Source organism: Pseudophryne corroboree, chromosome 3 (genome assembly GCF_028390025.1).
Source record: "Pseudophryne corroboree isolate aPseCor3 chromosome 3, aPseCor3.hap2, whole genome shotgun sequence".
NCBI lineage: Eukaryota > Metazoa > Chordata > Amphibia > Anura > Myobatrachidae > Pseudophryne > Pseudophryne corroboree.
Genome location: NC_086446.1, coordinates 233,841 through 254,954, shown reverse-complemented (window position 1 = coordinate 254,954; position 21,114 = coordinate 233,841). Strand labels below are relative to the sequence as shown.

The 21,114-nt window shown below is 46.8% G+C and overlaps 1 protein-coding gene across 1 annotated transcript in view; it reads left to right on the top strand.

Annotated features, from left to right (window-relative positions):
• LOC135056207 (uncharacterized) overlaps nt 1–21,114 on the top strand; it is a 212,970-nt gene that overhangs the window by 31,869 nt on the left and 159,987 nt on the right. Inside the window, exons 6-9 of the mRNA XM_063961078.1 lie at nt 11–189; nt 331–417; nt 493–529; nt 17,376–18,181. Of these exons, the coding sequence (XP_063817148.1) occupies nt 11–189; nt 331–417; nt 493–529; nt 17,376–18,181 (1,109 nt within the window). The remainder of the gene's footprint in view (nt 1–10; nt 190–330; nt 418–492; nt 530–17,375; nt 18,182–21,114) is intronic.

The window sequence follows — 21,114 nt, the reverse complement described above, 5'->3', positions numbered from 1 at the left end:
TTTCCCACAGATAAATCAGCAGATGAAAGTCAGAAATTCTGGTCTGGATTCATTGAATTGTATCAGGAGAACGAGTGCCTGTGGTGTGTAATAAGTGTTGACTATGCCAACAGGACAAAGAGGAATCAGGCATATGAGCAGCTGATCAGATACAGTAGAGCCAGGAACAGCGCTGCAGACCTAAATTGGGTAAAGAAGCTCACAAATTTTCCAACAGTGTTTTTGTAGGAGCACAATAGGTACATGGAATCGCAACATTCAGGAGCAGGGACGGATGAGATTTACAAGCCAACACTGTAGTATTATGACCTCATGAAAATCACTTTGGAGCAAGAGCCAAGGATAAGGTCACAGTGTCATCTGGATCCGGATTCTCCCACTCTTGTGGAAGAGAAGGCATCAGAGAGTCTGGATCTGGTAAGTACACACACATTTGTATTGTATTGCACCCACACATTTTTACATGGAGATCATTTTTGTTTTATATTGCAGGATATTACACCGGAGCTGGAAGTGGAGCCTTCCATAAGTGAGGCAACTGAAGTGGACGACCCAACCCCATAGTCATGACCCTTGAAACAACGGAGGTTATCTGGAAACCCACTTCTGCCCCAACCAGCTCACAACAGTTTTTACTCACGCTGAGGAGGTTCTTAATAGGCCCCCGGACTTGGAGCAATCTGTTGGCAATTACATCACGGCAGAGATGCGACTGATGGAGGATCAAAAAATCTACAAGTGTCTGGTTCTTGATGCACAAACAACGACTCTCTCAAATGTGCCACCACCCACATCACCAACCCATGCATTATGTGCCAGGAAACCCTCCTCAACAGATGAGCTGTTTTCTGCCGGGACCCATACAGCCCACCCCCTCCTCCCATTCCAGCGCATCGTCCAGTGGTATGTACTTAGACATGCTGAGTACACAGTCCTCTGTACTGGACAATCCTCATTTTTTTACATTTATGATTTTTTTTTTTCAAACTGGATTTTTAGTTGTTTAAAAAAATTGTTGCTGCCCTTACCCTAGTCTCTTGCTCCAAGTGACCTGTATTGAGGTCATTAGTACCACAGCGTTGGTTTCTTGACCTCATTGTCCCAGACTTCTGATCATTGTGATCTATGCACTTATGTTCCTTCTAAAAGCACTGTTCAGAAATCTGCCCTTTATCTTCTATACCCAATGTATGGTGGCAGCGCTGATATTCTGTGGGATACGCCCGATTCCTCTACTGGTTACTGTTGGCATAGTCCTTGCTAAAAAGGCTCTTGTTCTCCTGATAGAGTCAATGAATCCAGACCAGAATTGGTGATTTTCTTCTATTTTTTAATGTAGAAAGTTTTTTTTGAAAAAAATAGTGTTTTTCTTGTTTAATTAATAGTTGTTAATGCAAATGTCATTTTGTGTAACATATTTTTGTAAAAATCAGAGGGTCAGCGAGACGTTATGGAGGCAATGTATCATTTAATATTTGCTGCTAATTCCCCCCAAAACAACCGTACCTCCCAAATGTAAGTAGAAGGGACTGCAGCAGGTATCTCCCATACCTTCATACATGTACGTTTCCAGGAAAGGGTCAGGTAAGTTTATTATTTAAATACAACAACCCTAATTCACCTACAAGTAAAAAAGAAATAGAACATTTGAACAGACATAATTTATTATTTTTAAAAATATTTAAAAAAAAATATATATATACACACACACACACACAGCAGAAGGGAATATGGAAATGAGAGGAAATCACATGATGCAATTGCAGCTTCCGGACAGGCCATTGCCCCCACTCCACATTAATGCACTGATATAAAATGTCTGCCACTATTTATTTACACAGAAAGAGACCCCGTCACAAAACGGAGGTTACCTGCGCTCCCCAGTCGCGCCTTGGTCTACTTCTGCCACAAGCCTTGGTGTGATCCCTCGTTCAAGCACGTCTCCGCTGTGTCCTGCCGCTCGCTGCGTTATCCATGATTGTGCTACAGCGTCTCCCTGCTGGCGGCCGTTGGACCAGGCCACAGCACGCCGGAGTTCCCACTGCTCCTCTCCATGGGCAGTGCCATGACAGTCTCCATCCAGCTGATTCTCCAGGAGCCAACCCGGAGTCTCTCAGTGTCATGTGAGCTGTTCATCTACTCAGCTGCAAGCACTGGGTATAAGTTCCAGCTCTCAGCACTAACAAGCTGTCAGTGCTTTGGTGTTTCTCAGCCTGGAGTGAGCTCTAGAATCTTCTGCTGGTAATAGACTCAGTACAAGTTACCATCCTTCGTTTACAAGTATTGCTGAAGTACTCAGCTTCATCTACAAGTATTGCTGACATCCTCAGCTTCGTTTACAAGTGTTGCTGACATCCTCAGCTTCGTCTACAAGTATTGCCAACATCCTCAGCCGCGTCTACAATTATTGCTGATGCCCTCAGCTTCTTCTAGTCATTACCATAGACTTCACCCTCTTCACAGCTACCACACTGGTTCCAGCCAGTGACACGAGCCTCTCTTGCATTGCTGTTCCTCCCAGCATTCCGTTCCTCTCCAGTTCTCACATGACTCTCTCTATAGGTGTTACCCCGCTACACATTGCACTGGTGGCTCCCATCAGTGTTCCAGTACCCACAGCCGGTCACCTACCATCACAGTTCATACTGCCTGACTACCACACCTGAATCAGACCAATTCTTAAGCCAGCCCAGTTCTGTCCACAGCGCTCAAGACCAGATGCAGTGTCCAGTACTAGTCCGGGTGCACATCGTAACCCAGCTATGACACCCCCACCTGTAATGTCATCCCACTAATCACATGAGCTGTCAAAATCGGACATAGCCAAAATCACATGTACTTTTAGTCAATATTGGTTGTTCTGGGCTCCGGCCAGCTCAAGGGAAATCGCACAGTCACAATGGCAGCGTGTGTACCCACCTTTACACACCAGACGGGAGATTTATACACAGCAACACTGATATAATGTGGCCACAAAAGTAACAAGTGACACAGTAACAGGAAATTGTTTCTGTCATCATAGTGACAATTATCTGAAAATAAGATAATACAGAGACAAATACTCAACAGAAATCTTTTGTTTTTAAACAACTTCATTTCATATCTTTAATATACAGATTTTTGTCAATCTATATGCTGGAGGGCCGGGACCATTTTCCGGTGGGGCTGTGTGATGTCATATCTGCGTTCATCTTTGATTAACTCCCTATAAGCTTCCAGAGTGCACCTCATATCTCATCTTTTCAAAGTTAATTAAAATGATTAGTTCAGTAGCAGCACTTCTTTCAGGATTATTACACAGAACACACTTGAAGGCTGACACAGCAAATAACAGTAACACATACAAGGGATTAATTAGACATAAGCATAATTAAGTCAAATTATCAACTGGTTCTGTGCGGGACCCATACCTCTTTACTGCCTCCAGCATCCCCTGGTACTGCACTGTGACCATCCACCCTGTCTCCCCCAACTACTGCCGCCCACCCGGTCTCTCCCCACTACCACCACCGTCTCCCCCCACTACTGCCATCCGCCCCGTGTCTAACCCCACTACTGCCACCCACCCCGTCTCCCTCCACTACGGCCACCCACCCTGTCTTCCCACTACTGCCACCACCGTCTACCACTACTGCCACCTGCCCCGTCTCCCTCCACTACTGCCATCACCCTGTCTCCCTCCACTACTACCACCTGCACTGTCTCCCCCCACTACTGCCACCCACCCTGTCTCCTTTCACTACTGTCATCTGCACTCTCTTTCCACTACTGCCACCCGCCCTGTCTCCTTTCACTACTGCCACCCGCACTCTCCCCCCACTACTGCCAACCACCCTGTCTCCCCCCATACTACAACCACCAGACGTCTCCCCCTACTGCAACCGCCCTGCCTCCCTCCACTATTGCCATCCCCCCATCTCCCTCCACTATTGCCACCCTCCCTGTCTCCTCCACACTATTGCCACCCATCCTGTCTCCCCCTCACTACTGCCAGCCTCCGTGTCCCTCTGCCAGCTCAGCGCTGCTTGGGGACAATATTACCCATAGACAGTGCATCAGACAGCTCCCGCTACAGCACTAGTGCCACCACCCTGTCTCCCCCTCTGACATCTCAACACTGCTTGGGGATTCTTGGTACTTCTGGTAACAGTCTTTCATATGCAGGTGGAAAAAAGCAGGGCAGTAAGGAGGCAGAAGCTGCTTCTGGTACCATGGACCCTGATCATGTAGGGCTGGGAAAGTCAGTAAGATTATGTAATTGTCACCATCTTACAGGCAGCCGGTGAAGGGAGCAGAGAATGGGTGTTATGTGGCAGGAACGGGCTGGTTAGGTAACAGCCTGGCTGCTGCATTCTGAACAAGCTACAAGTGGTGCAATTCTTTTGCTGGGAGACCCAGGTAGAGGACATTGCAGTTGTCTATGTGTGATGATACAAGTACATGTATGACTGTAGGTAGATCTTCTGAGGGAATAAAGTGCTGGAGTCTGGCTATGTTCTTCAGATGAGTATATGATTGTGGCAGATACCTGATGTCTAAGTGTCACTCCACCATCCAGGACACCAAGATTCCGCACATGATCAGCATTTTGTAACTCTGAACCCCCAAGTGCACGTCTGGCTGGTTTGCAAAGCTGAGCTGTAGCCCTGTCCTTTGTTGGTGAGCTTCTATCATAAGGACCTGTTTCGCCAGGACTGAGTCACAGCCAACTGGCATCACCCACACCTGGAGCTCAGCTAGACAACCATTTAGGATTGGTACTGAGTTCTCAGTACCTGGAGCAAAGACAGGTCATCTGTATAGCAGTGGTAGATGAGGGTATGACATCTGATTATTTCACCCAGTGGTAACATGTATATTGCAAAAAGCAGAGGAGATAGGATAAGAACCTTGAAGAACAATGCATGGCAAGAAGTATACTCCAGAAGATTAAAATGGTTCCTCACCTGAGTGATGTCTATTTTGTGCAACAAGAGCTGATTTATTTCTCAGAGTATGGAAATAGCCTCTCACCTGTGTGACTTTGCTGATGATTAACAAGATGTGATTTCTGTGTAAAACATTTCCCACACTCAGAACATGGAAATGGATTCTCAACTGTGTGACTTCGCTGATGTATAACAAGTTTTGATTTCCGGGAAAAACATTTCCCACACTGAGAGCAAGAAAATGGCTTTTCACCTGTGTGACTTCTCTGATGTCTAAGATGATTTGATTTGTGTGCAAAATATTTCCCACACTCAGAACATGGAAATGGCTTCTCACCTGTGTGACTTCTTTGATGTGAAACAAGATCTGATTTGTGTGCATAACATTTCCCACACTCAGAACATGGAAATGGCTTCTCACCTGTGTGAATTCTGTGATGTCTAACAAGAAATGATTTGAGTGCAAAAAATTTCCCACACTCAGAGCAAGAAAATGGCTTCTTACCTGTGTGACTTCTCTGATGTCTAAGAAGATCTGATTTGTGTGCAAAACATTTCCCACACTCAGAACATGGAAATGGCTTCTCACCTGTGTGACTTCTTTGATGTGTAACAAGATCTGATTTGTGTGCAAAACATTTCCCACACTCAGAACATGGAAATGGCTTCTCACCTGTGTGACTTCGCTGATGTGAAACAAGATCTGATTTGTGTGCAAAACATTTCCCACACTCAGAACATGGAAATGGCTTCTCACCTGTGTGAATTCTGTGATGTTTAACAAGATCTGATTTGTGTGCAAAACATTTCCCACACTCAGAACATGGAAATGGCTTCTCACCTGTGTGACTTCGCTGATGTGTAGCAAGTAGTGATTTCTGGGTAAAACATTTCCTGCACTCAGAGCAAGAAAATGGATTGTCACCTGTGTGACTTTTCTGATGTATAACAAGAAGTGATTTCTGTGCAAAACATTTCCCACACTCAGAACATGGAAATGGCTTCTCACTTGTGTGACTTCGCTGATGTGTAACAAGTTGCGATTTCCAGGAAAAACATTTCCCACACTCAGAGCAAGAAAATGGCTGCACCCCTGTGTGACTTCTCTGATGTCTAAGAAGATCTGATTTGTGTGCAAAACATTTCCCACACTCAGAACATGGAAATGGATTCTCACCTGTGTGACTTCGCTGATGTGAAACAAGATCTGATTTGTGTGCAAAACATTTCCCACACTCAGAACATGGAAATGGCTTCTCACCTGTGTGACTTCTCTGATGTTCAACAAGATGTGATTTCCGTGCAAAACATTTCCCACACTCAGTACATGGAAATGGCCTCTCACCTGTGTGACTTCTGTGATGTTGAACAAGATCTGATTTGTGTGCAAAACATTTCCCACACTCAGAACATGGAAATGGCTTCTCACCTGTGTGACTTCTGTGATGTCTAAGAAGATACGATTTGTATGTAAAACATTTCCCACAATCAGAACACGGAAATGGCCTCTCACCTGCCTGTGGGTTAGTGTTCTGTGTAAAATATTTGACATCTATAGAACAGGGAAACACTGTATCTACTGTCAGAGCTGTAACAGATGCACCAATATCAGAGTGATCAGGAGAACATTTCCCAGGATCAGAGGGATCAGTTGATAGAGTTGGATGAATAATTGGGGTAATGGGATTAGCTCCTGAAGAATCCTGTCTACTGTCATTATCTCTTCTTTCACAATCCAGCGATAACATTAGATGTCCTTCTGAGATATTCCTGCTTGTGTGTCCATCTGCTGGAAATAAAATACATTATGGAAATGTGACATTTTCTGGAACAATATTAATCTTGTAAACAATAGGAGAAGACGACTCTCTGGGACACTTAATTGTAAATGTGTGTGTATAATAAAACATAACTTTTAATGAAGGCTTTATAATATTGTGTCTCAGACTATCATTGTGTCCACCCTCCTGAGAACACTCACAATAACAAATGTAATATTATAATAAGACTTAGATATATCTCTCTCTTGTACTGGTAACTAACCATGAAGTATAAATGGAGATGTAGTCACTCGCCAAATCCTATGTCAGCACCAATGTAAAACAATGGATGGGGAACATAGCGTATGAATTGGAGATTCTAGATGAATAATAACATCAGTCATATGAGCTGATGGATCAGAGAAATGTCTCCTAACGTTACTCCTGGAAGTATTGGTAAGGTAGTGTCAAAGTCAAAAATATTACACACTCACACTACACATACAAACCTCATTCAGAGTGGTCTATGTGCGTGCACGTGTTCGGCCGTGCGTGCGCATACTCACACGCAGCGTACATGTGCTCGCAGGTAGTGCGTATTAGCGCGTGGTATGAGTAAATACGGTAGCATACGCATAGAAAAGCCACAGAGACATATTTCATTCACTTAGTGCATTATTTACACATAGTCTACACGCATCACACCAGCAACTTACACTTACTTGGAAGGCACAGCAAGGGAGGTATTCACCTTTACAGGATGTGAGGGGACAGAAATAGATCAGAACATAGTATTTGGTATCCACATGTACAGTAAAATAAGATTTTAAACCTACCAGTAAATCTTTTTCTCCTAGTCCGTAGAGGATGCTGGGGACTCCATAAGGACCATGGGGTATAGACGCCTCCGCAGGAGACATGGGCACCGTAAAGCTTTAGAATGGGTGTGCACTGGCTCCTCCCTCTATGCCCCTCCTCCAGACCTCAGTTAGGACTGTGCTCAGAGGAGACTGACAGCACGAGGAAAAGGATTTTGTTATCTAAGGGCGAGATACAACCAGCCCACACCATACATACCGTACAACATGGTAAATAATAACCAGTTAACAGTATGAACAAAACAGCATCAGCCAAAGACTGATCTCAACTTTAACCCTTAAGTATGCAATAACTATATACAAGTCTTGCAGAATGTTTCCGCACTGGGACGGCCGCCCAGCATCCTCTACGGATTAGGAGAAAAAGATTTACCGTTAGGTTTAAAATCTTATTTTCTCTTACGTCCTAGAGGATGCTGGGGACTCCGTAAGGACCATGGGGTTTATACCGAAGCTCCAGAATGGGCGGGAGAGTGCGGATGACTCTGCAGCACCGACTGAGCAAACACGAGGTCCTCATCAGCCAGGGTATCAAACTTGTAGAACTTAGCAAAACTGTTTGACCCCGACCAAGTAGTAATGCAGAGACGCCTCGGGCAGCCACCCAAGAAGAGCCCACCTTCCTAGTGGAATGGGCCTTTACTGTATTTGGTACCAGCAATCCAGCCATAGAATGAGCCTGCTGAATCATGTTACAGATCCAGCGAGCTTAGATGCAGGAGTGCCAACCTTGTTGGCTGCATACAGGACAAACAGTTCATCTGTTTTCCGAACCGTAGCCGTTCTGGCTAAATAAATCTTTAAGGCCCTGACTACATCAAGGGACTTGGAATTCTCCAAGGCCCCCGTAGCCACGGGCACCACAATAGGTTGGTTCATATGAAATGACGAAACCACTTTAGGCAGAAATTGAGGACGAGTTCTCAACTCTGCTCGATCCGCATGGAAAATCAGATAGGGGCTCTTGTAAGACAAGGCCGCCAATTCGGACACCCACCTCGCAGATGCCAAGGCCAATAGCATGACCACTTTCCAAGTGAGAAACTTCAATTCAACGGTTTGAAGCGGTTCAAACCAGTGTGACTTAAGGAACTGTAACACCACGTTAAGGTCCCATGGTGCCACCGGGGGCACAAAAGGAGGTTGGATGTGCAACACACCTTTTACAAAAGTCTGGACTTCTGGGAGAAAGCCAATTCCTTCTAATAAAATATGGATATGGCAAAAATCTGCACCTTAATGGAGCCTAACTTCAGGCCCATATCCACACCTGACTGCAGAAAATGGTGAAAACGTCCTAGTTGAAAATCCTCAGTAGGAGCATCCTTGGCTTCACACCAAGACACATATTTTCTCCAGATACGGTGTTAGTGTTTTGCCGTAACATCCTTCCTAGCTTTAATAAGAGTAGGGATGACCTCCTCTGGAATACCCATTTTAGCTAGGATTTGGTGCCTGAGGGTCCCTCGACCTGGAACAATATGTCCGAATCTTCCTGTTGAGGCGTGACGCCATCATGTCTATATGAGGAAGTTCCCAACGACTTGTCACCTCTGCAAAGACTTCTTGATGAAGTCCCCACTCTCCTGGATGGAAATCGTGTCTGCTGAGGAAGTCTGCTTCCCAGTTGTCTACTCCCGGAATGAAGACCGCTGACAGAGCGCTAACATGATTTTCCGCCCAGCGAAGAATCCTGGTGGCTTCTGCCATTGCTGCTCTGTTTTTTGTCCCGCCCTGGCGGTTCACATGCGCCACGGCCGTGACGTTGTCTGACTGGATTAGAACAGGTAGGTTGCGAAGAAGAGTCTCCGCTTGTTTGAGGCCGTTGTAAATGGCCCTCAATTCCTGCACATTGATGTGCAGACAAGCCTCCTGGCGGGACCATATTCCCTGAAAATTGTTTCCCTGTGTGACTGCTCCCCATCCTTGGAGGCTTGCGTCCGTGGTCACAAGAACCCAATCTTGAATGCCGAACCTGCGACCCTCTAGAATGTGAGAACTCTGGAGCCACCACAGGAGAGAGACCCTGGCCCGGGGGGACAGGGCAATCTTCCGATGCATGTGCAGGTGGGACCCTGACCACTTGTCCAGAAGGTCCCACTGAAAAGTCCTTGCATGGAACCTGCCGAATGGAATGGCCTCGTAGGCCGCCACTATCTTTCCTAATACACAAGTGCATTGATGAACTGACACTCTTCCTGGTTTTAACAGGTCTCTGACCATGTTCTGGAGTACTTGGGCTATTTCCTCTGGGAGAAAGACCTTTTGTTTTTCTGTGTCCAGAATCATGCCCAAAAACGACAGTCGAGTTGTCAGGACCAACTGCGACTTCGGTAGATTTAGGATCCAGCCGTGTTGTTGTAGTAGTCTCAGGGAGAGAGACACGCTTTGTAACAATTTCTCCCTTGAACTCGCCTTTATCAGGAGATCGTCCAAGTATGGGATAATTGTGATGCCTTGCTTGCGCAGGAGCACCATCATTTCCGCCATTACCTTGGGGAAAATCCTCGGGGCCGTGGAAAGCCCAAACGGCAACGTCTGAAACTGGTAATGACAATCCTGTACAACGAATCTCAGGTACGCCTGATGAGGATATATGGGGACATGAAGGTACGCATCCTTTATATCTAGTGACACCATAACCCCCCCACACACACACACTTCCAGGCTGGAGATCACTGCCCGGAGAGATTCCATCTTGAATTTGAACCTTTTCAGATATAGGTTAAGGGATTTTAGATTCAGAATGGGCCTGACCGAGCCATCCGGCTTCGGGACCACAAAAAGGCTTGAATTAAAACCCTTCCCCTGTTGTAGTAGGGGAAGCTTGATAATCACTTGCTGATGACACAGCTTTTGTATGGCAGCTGCCACTATTTCCCTCTCTGGGGAGGAAGTTGGCAAGGCCGATTTGAAAAATCGGCGAGGAGGCACATCTTCGAATTCCAGTTTGTAGCCCCGGGACACAATCTCTACCACCCAAGGATCCAAGTCCGACTGAACCCAGACTTGGCTGAAGAGTCAAAGACGTGCCCCCACCGGTGCGGACTCCCTCAGCGGAGCCCCAGCGTCATGTGGTGGATTTTGTAGAGGCTGGGGAGGATTTTTGTTCCTGGGAACTAGTCGTAGCAGGCGCTCTTTCCCTCTACCTCTGGCGAAGAAGGAAGAGCCGCGACCCTTTCTGAACTTATGCGACCGAAAGGACTGCATCTGATATTGCGGTGTTTTCTTTTGCTGTGGGGGAACATAAGGCAAAAAAGAAGATTTACCCGCGGTAACTGTGGTAACCAGGTCCGCGAGGCCCTCCCCAAATAAAACTTCACAAAGTCTCCATATGTCTTTTTGAATCAGCATCACCTGTCCATTGGCGGGTCCACAGGGACCGTCTAGCAGAAATCGCCATGGCATTGGCTCTTGAACCCAACAGCCCAATAGCTCTTGCAGCTTCTCTCATATATAATGCTGCGTCCTTAATGTGACCCAAGGCCAACAAAATGGTATCTTTATCTAGTGTGTCAATGTCAGACGACAAGGTATCTGCCCACGCTGCAACTGCGCTACCCACCCACGCCGACACTACTGCCGGTCTTAATAGGGCACCCGTATGTGTATAAATTGATTTTAAGGTAGTTTCCTGTCTGAGATCAGCTGGATCCTTGAGGGCTGCCGTATCAGGGGATGGTAGCGCCACCTATTTTGACAAGCGCGTTAAAGCCTTGCCCACTGTGGGCGAGGATTCCCACCGTAACCTGTCCTGGGAGGGGAAAGGATACGCCATAATAATTCTCTTGGGAATCTGCAGTTTCTTGTCTGGAGTTTCCCAAGCTTTTTCAAATGAGGTGTTCAGCTCATGAGATGGGGGAAAAGTTACCTGAGGTTTCTTTTCCTTAAACATGCAGACTCTCGTGTCAGGGACAGAGGGGTCCTCAGTGATATGCAAAACATCTTTTATTGCAACAATCATATATTGAATACTCTTGGTCACCCTTGGGTGCAACCTAGCATCATCATAGTCGACACTGGAGTCGGAATCCGTGTCGGTATCAGTGTCTACTACCTGGGAAAGGGGACGTTTTTGAGACCCCGAAGGGCCCTGTGACACAGTCAAAGCCATGGATTGACTCCCTGCTTTTTCCCTGGACTCTGCTTTGTCCAATCTTTTATGTAATAAAGTCACATTAGCATTTAAAACATTCCACATATCCATCCAATCAGGTGTCAGCGCCGCCGACGGAGACACCACAATCATCTGCTCTGCCTCCTCCCTAGATGAGCCTTCCACCTCAGACATGCCGACACACACGTACAGACACCCCCACACACACTGGGATATCTAATATTACGGGGACTGACCCACAATAAGGCCCTTAAGAGAGACAGAGAGAGAGTATGCCAGCACACACCCAGCGCCACTGCATACTGAGACAAAGTCCCAGCCTGTCAGCGCTTTTTATATAAATGTGTAATACACCAAACTTTTGCGCCAAATAATGTGCCCCCCCCCCCTCGTTTTGGCCCTCTGTACTTGATATCAGCAGGGGAGAGTCCGGGCGCAGCTTCTCTGCAGCATGCTGAGGAGAAAATGGCGCTGGTTAGTGCTTAAGGATCAAGCTCCGCCCCCTCGATGGCGGGCTTTGATCCCGCTCTAAATCTTTATACTGGCGGGGGATTTGAAATTATACTGCCTCCGCAGTATAAGTACTCTGCCAGTGCCTATTTGAGGTATATTTATGCTGCCCAGGGCGCCCCCCTGCGCCCTGCACCCTTTCTGTGGCGCCTGTGAGTGTGAACTGGGAGCAATGGCGGGCAGCGTTACCACTGCGCGGTACCTCATGAAGATCTGAAGTCTTCTGCCGCCTTTGAAGTCTTCTTTCTTCTTATACTCACCCGGCTTCTATCTTCCGGCTCTGTGAGGATGGCGGTGCGGCTCCGGGACGAACGGCGAGGACGACACCTGCATTCCGACCCTCTGGAGCTAATGGTGTCCAGTAGCCTAAGAAGCAGAGCCCATCAGTTAAGTAGGTCTGCTTCTCTCCCCTCAGTCCCACGAAGCGGGGAGCCTGTTGCCAGCAGTGCTCCCTGAAAGTAATAAACCTAACAAAAGCTTTTTCAGAGAAACTCAGGAGAGCTCCCCTGCAGTGCATCCAGTCTCCACTGGGCACAGGAACTAACTGAGTTCTGAAGGAGGGGCATAGAGGGAGGAGCCAGTGCACACCCATTCTAAAGCTTTACAGTGCCCATGTCTTCTGCGGAGCCGTCTATACCCCATAGTCCTTACGGAGTCCCCAGCATCCTCAAGGACGTAAGAGAAATTATGGCCAACATTCCGATAGCAGTCTGCATGTAATTGCATGTTCCTGCGCATAGTTATGCGCAGGAATGCAATAATCATATCTTACTGTATTTTCCTGACTTTTGACGGGAACCCAGTGGCGGATTCCAGCAAGTACACCTGGACCAAGCAGCGCCCACCTGTTCGAACCAACCTATGACCCCTCTCGTACTGTAAATGACCTGCCCCTTGACCTATGGATGAAGAGCTTAGTTTCTATTGTTATGTACTTTGGAATATTGTATAAAAGCCAAGCCTCTGGGCCGGTCTCAGTCTCATGCTCTTAAGGTCATCTATCCAGATCGACTGAGTACCGGATATGGGTGGCACAGGCGAACTAACGTATGTATTCATTGGTTGTAGCTTCTTCTCTGTATTAGTGTTGTATTTCTTTGTTATCCCCTTTTGAGTAAATATTTGTTGCTGCTTTGGACCACAACATAACATACAAATACTGGTGTCGCATTCTGTTTCTGTTTAAGGTATATTCAGTCACACGAGTAGCTACTTTGTGCTCACTACGTGTTGGCGTGCTTACACAACTCGCGTACATAGGGGTTTAGTGCATACACGTAGTGGCCACAGCGGCCCGATTCATTGTGCAATAAGGGTACTGGCTTTTCCTGAAAGTTAATCGAACTTAACAGTTGGGAGCTCGTCCGCTTCACCACATACTCGGACTTTACAGGACCACACAGACTTTGGCCTAGCAACAAAGCGTGGGGACACGTCCTTTTGCATTGTGTCTAAAAGTAACTTGTGTTGCTGACCGCGTTTGTGCTGTATTGTCTCAGAGGTGCTGGTGTGAACCACAGGACAAACTGGAAAAAATATACGTTATGGTAAGAACTTACCGTTGATAACGTGATTTCTCTTATGTCCACAGGTATCCACAGGATAGCATTGGGATATTGTCGAGCGACAGCGAAAATGGCACCAACACGGTCACGAGCTTTCTGGCCACCCAGGATGCATTGGGGCCCTCGCCATATAGTCCCGCCCCCTGACTCAGATCAGTTCTTTCCACAGCGATTTTAGGCAGGAACATCAGGCAGAGACCTGTTTAGGCGATAAGAACACACATGCACACCCTTCCATACAAGAAGGAAGAGGTTTTAGTGATTGTCTAGATCCTCAAATGAGATGCGTCAGGGTGGGATCCCTGTGGACATAAGAGAAATCCCGTTATCAATTGTAAGTTCTTACCATAACGTATATTTCTCTGGCTGGGTCCACAGGATTATCCACAGGATAACATTGGGATTCCCAAAGCCATTTAGTGGTGGGGACGCTCCTGATTGCACAGGAGGACCTTTCGCCCGAAGTCTGCGTCATGAGAGGCAAAAGTATCCAAGGCATAATGTCTGATGAATGTGTTTATGGAAGACCATGTGGCTGCCCTACATATCTGTTCTGCTGAAGCACCCTGCTGTGCTGCCCAAGAAGGATCTACCTTACGTGTAGAGTGTGCAGAGACATTAGCCGGAATAGGGAGATCTGCATGAGAATAAGCTTCTGATATTACCATTCGGAGCCATCTCGCCAGCGTCTGTTTACTAGCAGGCCAACCTCTCCTATGGAATCCGTAGAGGATGAAGAGGGAATCTGTTTTCCTGATGGCACTAGTACGATCTATGTAGATTCTCAAAGCTCGGACCACGTCCAGCGACGCTTCTCCCGCAGATAGTACCGATACCTGAAAAGCTGGGACTACAATCTCTTCATTCAGGTGAAACTTTGATACCACCTTTGGAAGATAACTAGATCTCGTTCTGAGAACTGCTCTGTCTAGAAAAAAAACTTAGGAAAGGAGACTTACATGATAATGCTCCTAAATCTGACACTCTTCTGGCTGACGCCATTGCCAGTATAAAAAGAACTTTAACCGTTAACCATTTAAGATCTGCTCTCTCAAGTGGTTCAAACAGAGGACCCTGGAGAAATGTAAGAACTAAATTCAAATCCCAGGGGGCTGCAGGAGGAACAAATGGAGGTTGAATATGTACTACTCCTTGAAAAAATGTACGTACATCCTGTAAATCAGCAATCTTCTGCTGAAACCATACAGTTAACGCTGAAACTTGAACCCTCAAGGAAGCAACTTTCAACCCCTTATCCAATCCTGCCTGAAGGAAATTCAAAATCCTAGCTACTTTAAAAGATCTCGGATTTAATTTTTTTCCAGAACACCAATGAATATAGGTTTGCCATATTCTATGATACACACGGGCCGAAGAAGGCTTTCTTGCTCTAAGCATGCTTTGGATTACTTGTTTCGAAAATCCTTTAGCCTCTAAGATAGAGGTTTCAACAGCCACGCCGTCAAAGATAGGCGATCCAGATTACTGTGACAACAAGGACCCTGCATTAGTAGATCTGGACGTTGAGGGAGCAGTATCGGTGCATCCACAGACATTCTCCACAGATCTGTGTACCAATGCCTTCTTGGCCAAGCTGGAGCTATTAGAATGATTGCTCCTTTTGCCTGTTTTATCTTTCTCACTACTCTGGGTAACAGAGATATTGGAGGGAACAGATATGCCAGCTGAAACCTCCATTCTACTGACAGTGCGTCTACAAGGACCGCTCCTGGGTCCCTTGTTCTTGATCCGTACCTCGGAACTTTGTTGTTTAGACGAGACACCATAAGGTCTATCTCCGGTAGACACCATCTGTTCACCAGTGTCTGAAACGCTTCTGGGTGTAGTGCCCATTCGGTTTCCTGAATGGTGTGCCGACTGAGAAAATCCGCTTCCCAGTTTAGTACACAAGTGACAAATACTGCTGACAATCCTGGGAGATGGAGTTCTGCCCATTTTAGAATGGGAGTTGCTTCCTCCATCAGACTCTTGCTGTGAGTTCCTCCTTGATGATTGAGGTATGCTACTGCCGTCGCATTGTCTGAGCGGATCTGGACTGGTCTTCCTTGTAGATTGTCCTTTGCCTGAACTAGAGCCAAGTAAACGGCCCTTATCTCCAACAGATTTATCGGCAGGCGACTTTCCCCTGCGGTCCATTTTCCCTGGAACCATAGGCTTCCGAGTACTGCCCCCCAGCCTTGCAGGCTGGCATCTGTTGTCAGGACTTGCCACTCTTTTATCCAAAAAGGTCTTCCCTTGTTTAAATGGTCTGTCTGTAGCCACCACGCTAGAGACCTTTTTACTTTCACTGGAATCTTTATCATCTGCTTCTTTATCGTCTGATGATTTCCGTTCCATTTGGTCAAAATAAGGTGCTGCAACAGTCTGGAGTGGAATTGCGCATATTCCACCATGTCGAAGGTTGATACCATCAGACCCAACAGTCGCATTTCTGCATGGACTGACATTGTCTGGGCATGCAACGCTTCCTGAGCCATGACCTGCACCTTGACTATCTTTTTCTCTGGTAAGAGAACTTTCTGTAGGTCTGAATCCAATATGGCCCCCAAATGAACCATCCGCTGTGACGGATTCAGGGACGACTTTTCCCAATTTATGAGCCACCCGTGTCTCTGTAAACAAACTATTGTCTGTTGAAGATAACTCAAAAGTAACTCCTGCGAATGTGCTAGGATTAACAGGTCGTCGAGGTATGGGAATATTCTTACCCCCTGTTTGCGCAGACAAGCTGCCATAACCACCATGATCTTGGTAAACACCCTGGGTGCTGTAGCTAGCCCGAAGGGCAGAGCTTGGAACTGGAAATGTTCCTGGAGGATAGCAAACCTGAGGTAATACTGATGTGACGGTGCTATAGGCACATGTAGGTAAGCATCCCGTACATCCAGAGGTACCATGTAATCTCCCGGTTCCATAGCCAACATTATGGAGCGTAACGTCTCCATGTGGAACTTTAGGATCCAAATGTATTTGTTTAACATTTTCAGATGGAGGATTGGTCGATATGACCCATTTGGCTTCTGGATTAGAAATAGATTGGAGTAAAACCCCTGTCCCCTTTGTGATGGAGGTACTGGGACAATCACACCTGACTGCAGTCATTTTTGGACTGCTTCTTGCAGGCCATTTGCCTTCGACTCTATACGAGACGGGCTGGTGCAAAAAAATATTTGAGGAGGCTGTCTCCTGAATGGGAACCCATACCCCTGAGATACCACCTTCTGCACCCAAGCATCTGCTGTTGACTGTTGCCATATGTGTGCAAAAAGAAGGAGTCGGCCCCCAACCCTGGAATCCTCCAGGCAGAGGCCCGTCTCTTCAGGCTGAGGGCTTCTGTTCAGGTTTGGAAGCTGGCTTTTTACTAGCCCACTGCTTCCTACCCCTGGGTTTAAACTGGGGTTGCTTAGGCTCCTCTTTAGCTTTCGCTTTGCAACAAAAAGAGCGAAATTTTAAACCCTTGGACTTAGGGTTATAGGTAGCCGGAAATCTGACCTTTTTCGATTCAGCCTCTGATTCTAGGATATCCGATAAAGGTTTTCCAAATAATATATTACCTAACCCATGTAAGTTGTACACTGTTTTACCTTCTCCCCAAGATTGTAGCAACAAGGAAGACGAACCCAGCATGATGTCAGCCCTTGCCCTGGCAGCCACCATACAGGAAACTCGGGTGGGCACTGCCCAACCAGAAAGGGCAGTGGCAGCAACAGCCTGCGAAGGGGCGGATGAGATCGTGACCACTGGTAAGTATGGAACCGTCCATTATGCAGAGACAGTAACCCCCTGTATTATAGAGACAAATAAAAACAATGTGGTCGAGTTACACCAGGTCAGGGTGATTGCAGTTCCCAATGGGAAAACTGATAGTCAGCGGGTGACCCCCATCAGGAACATTGCTATGCATTGTCCATGGTCCCGAACAGAACTGAGGTCAATTATGGCAGAATTCCCCGACCCCAGAAAGAATCTAGTCAAATGGCAACAATATATAAAGGAATTGGGACATTCCCAAGAGCCCACAAATAAAGATTGGCGGAGAGCGAGTCTTCCCCCTAATATTGACATCCCCAAATTTATCACAGACTGCAGGCTAAATCCAGAAGTGCCACTCACTGATGATTACAATCTGGAGAATGTCAGGCAGATCAACATACAACTAGGATTGTATTTCCCAACTGTTGTTAAATGGAATAAAATCTTCTCCATACGGCAGAAAGAAAGTGAAACGGCATCCGAGCATTTCCACAGTGCTATACAGGAAATGGCTAGATACACTGGGGTAGAGGATATTAAGGAAAATGCCAACCACAGGGAGGTAGCTGTCTCTGTACTAATGGAGGGGCTGAAGGAGGCACAGAGGATCAGAGTGCAAACCTCCCTACTGAATTGGAAGGGTATTATGGTAACTGCATTAAGGGAATCAGCAATTGACCACGACCGTAATATCCTCAAAACCAGGGAGACACACGGGGATCGGTTGATGATGGCAAGCATTCAGGCGCTGGAAGGAACGTCAACCCAACCAAACCCCCAGACCCCTGAAGACTGGAGGAGGCCCGCAACATGTTTTCTTTGTAAAAGGGAAGGGCATTATGCCAGGGAGTGTACAAGTAATAGCACACATAAATATAGACCCCCTAGACCAAGATACGAGCCACATAACTACACACATAGGCAGGATCAGGGATCACACAGGAGAGAGTACGAGCCGCATAGAGGGGAAACAAGGAGGTACCCACCACGGAGGGACTGGCAAACCCCCGAAAACTTACCGTTATCCCCCTCACATATTGTAGCTGCCAATGCCCCACGGGAGGGTCCAAGACCACAATAGAGGTTAGGTCACACCTGTAGTCTGCAGCCAGTGAAATTGATTGCTGGCCTTGGAAGTGAACCTAAGGTCATGGTCAATGTAGCTGGAACACTACAACCATTTCTTGTAGATACAGGGGCGGCCAGATCTGTACTCAAATCTCCAACCGGTATATTGACCTCGGCCAAAACCATTTCGGCTATGGGAGTAACGGGAAAAGTGCAGCAGTATCCTTTGACTAGACCTGCAGAGGTTACGATAGGGCCTTTGCATACCAAACATTAATTTTTGTTGGCTGTGTCGGCCCCGACTAACCTACTAGGCAGAGACTTGTGTAAAATGCGGTGTGTCATATATTGTACACCTGAGGGTGTGTTCTTAGATATCCCTGAAAATCACGCACCGGAAGTACGATATGTTAGACACACCACAAAGGCTAATGATGCACTCTACCGTTCTAGACACTTGTCCATCGCAGGTAGAGGAAATTATCTCGCAAATACCAGGTTCCCTATGAACCAAAGATGGACAGAACACTGGATCGATGGCGAATGTAGCCCCAGTAGTACAAATAAAAGATGGCAGGATAGCTCCAAAAATCCCCCAGTACCCTCTGAAGCCAGAGGTGGAATTAGGAGTTTACCCTGTCATAGAACGGCTGCTACAGCAGGGCATCCTTGTCAGGATGTCCAGCCCAGCTAACAGTCCCATCTTCCCCGTGAAAAAGAGTGGGGGGAGGGGATACCGGCTAGTGCAGGATTTAAGAGGGATAAATAAAATAGTCAAGTCAATTCCCCGTAGTGCCCAATCCAGCGGTCATTCTCATGCAGATCCCCGCAACCTCTTCTTACTTCACTGTGATTGACCTCTGCTGCTTTCTATTCTGTCCCTCTCCACCCCGACAGTCAGTACCTTTTCGCCTTTACTTACAGGGGAGTACAGTACACATGGACCCATCTACCCCAAGGCTTCATTGACAGCCCAAGTATTTTCTCCCAAACCCTGCATGACTGTTTGCAATCCTTTCAACCTGAAAATGGGTCAGTGCTAATACAATATGTTGATGACTTGTTGTTGGGCTCTGACTCATTTGAGTCGTCCCTGGCAGATACTAAACAGCTTCTGTTTCACCTCTCTGAGACAGGACACAAGGTTTCAAAGGATAAATTGCAGTTGTGCAGGACAAGGGTTAAGTATTTGGGACACTGCCTGACGCAAGGACTGAGACCCCTTACCACTGACAGGATACAGGCCATCCGCGACATGACTCTGCCGCAAACCCAGCAACAAATCCGTACCTTTCTAGGAGTGTGTGGGTACTGTCGGAATTGGATTCCAGGGTTCTCTATTTTGGCATTACCAGTGCAAGAAATGGTCTCATCAAGCAAACCAGACCGGGTCTCTCATACTGAGGAATCCGTTTGAGAGACTAAAAGAGTGTTTGTCACAAGCACCAGCATTGGGAAATGCCAGACTATGAGAAACCCTTTGAATTGTACGGAACAGAAAGTGCTGGCTGCGCGGCAGGAGTCTTAACCCAGAAACATGGTGATGCCAGCAGACTGGCAGCCTACTACAGCACACAACTGGACACTGTAGCACGGTCTCTCCCTACTTGCCTACGAAGTGTTGCAGCCATCGCTTTGTTGGTAAGTAAAAGTGAAGATGTAGTGTTAGGACATGACTTGACCATCCACACACCCCATGCAGTGTCAGCCTTGCTAAACTCTGCCCAAACCAGACATGTCTCATCTACCAGGTGTACAAAGTGGGAACTGTCATTGATGGCCCCTGTAAACATCACCATCAAAATGTGCAGCACACTAAATCCTGCAACTTATTTGCCAAGTGTGCCTTGTCATGCACAAAGGGTGGGAGATGAGAATGATGGTGAAGGAGGATTTAGTGCAGACACTGACATGCATGACTGTATGGAATACCTAAACCAGACCTTCATTGCAAGACCTGACATCAGTGACAACCCACTAGAGGACGTAGATTTTACCTTTTACACTGACGGTACTTGTCACAGACAGACGGAATCAGGAGACCTGTGCACCGGATACGCAGTTGTAGATGACGAAGGTATCATAGAAGCTGAACCCCTTGGTCCACCTCACTCAGCACAAGTCGCTGAACTGGTAGCACTGACCAGACCATGTGAGTTGGCAAAGGGTAATTTAGCTAATATATACACGGATTCTAGATATGCGTTTGGAGTGGTACATGATTTTGGGGCCCTATGGCGCCTCAGAAATTTCATGACAGCAGCTGGCACACCCGTGGCGCATGCGTCACACATCAAAAGACTGCTGACGGCAATACAGGAACCTGACAGAGTGGCTGTTATCAAGTGTAAAGCGCACACTTACAACCAAGACCCAATCTCACTTGGTAACAGCCGGGCGGACGAAGCTGCAAAATCAGCAGCAAGCACAACCATACAAACCAACATCACACCACTGATGACATTTAACACTGTAAGCATGCAACAACTAATTGAAATGCAAGATTTGTGTTCC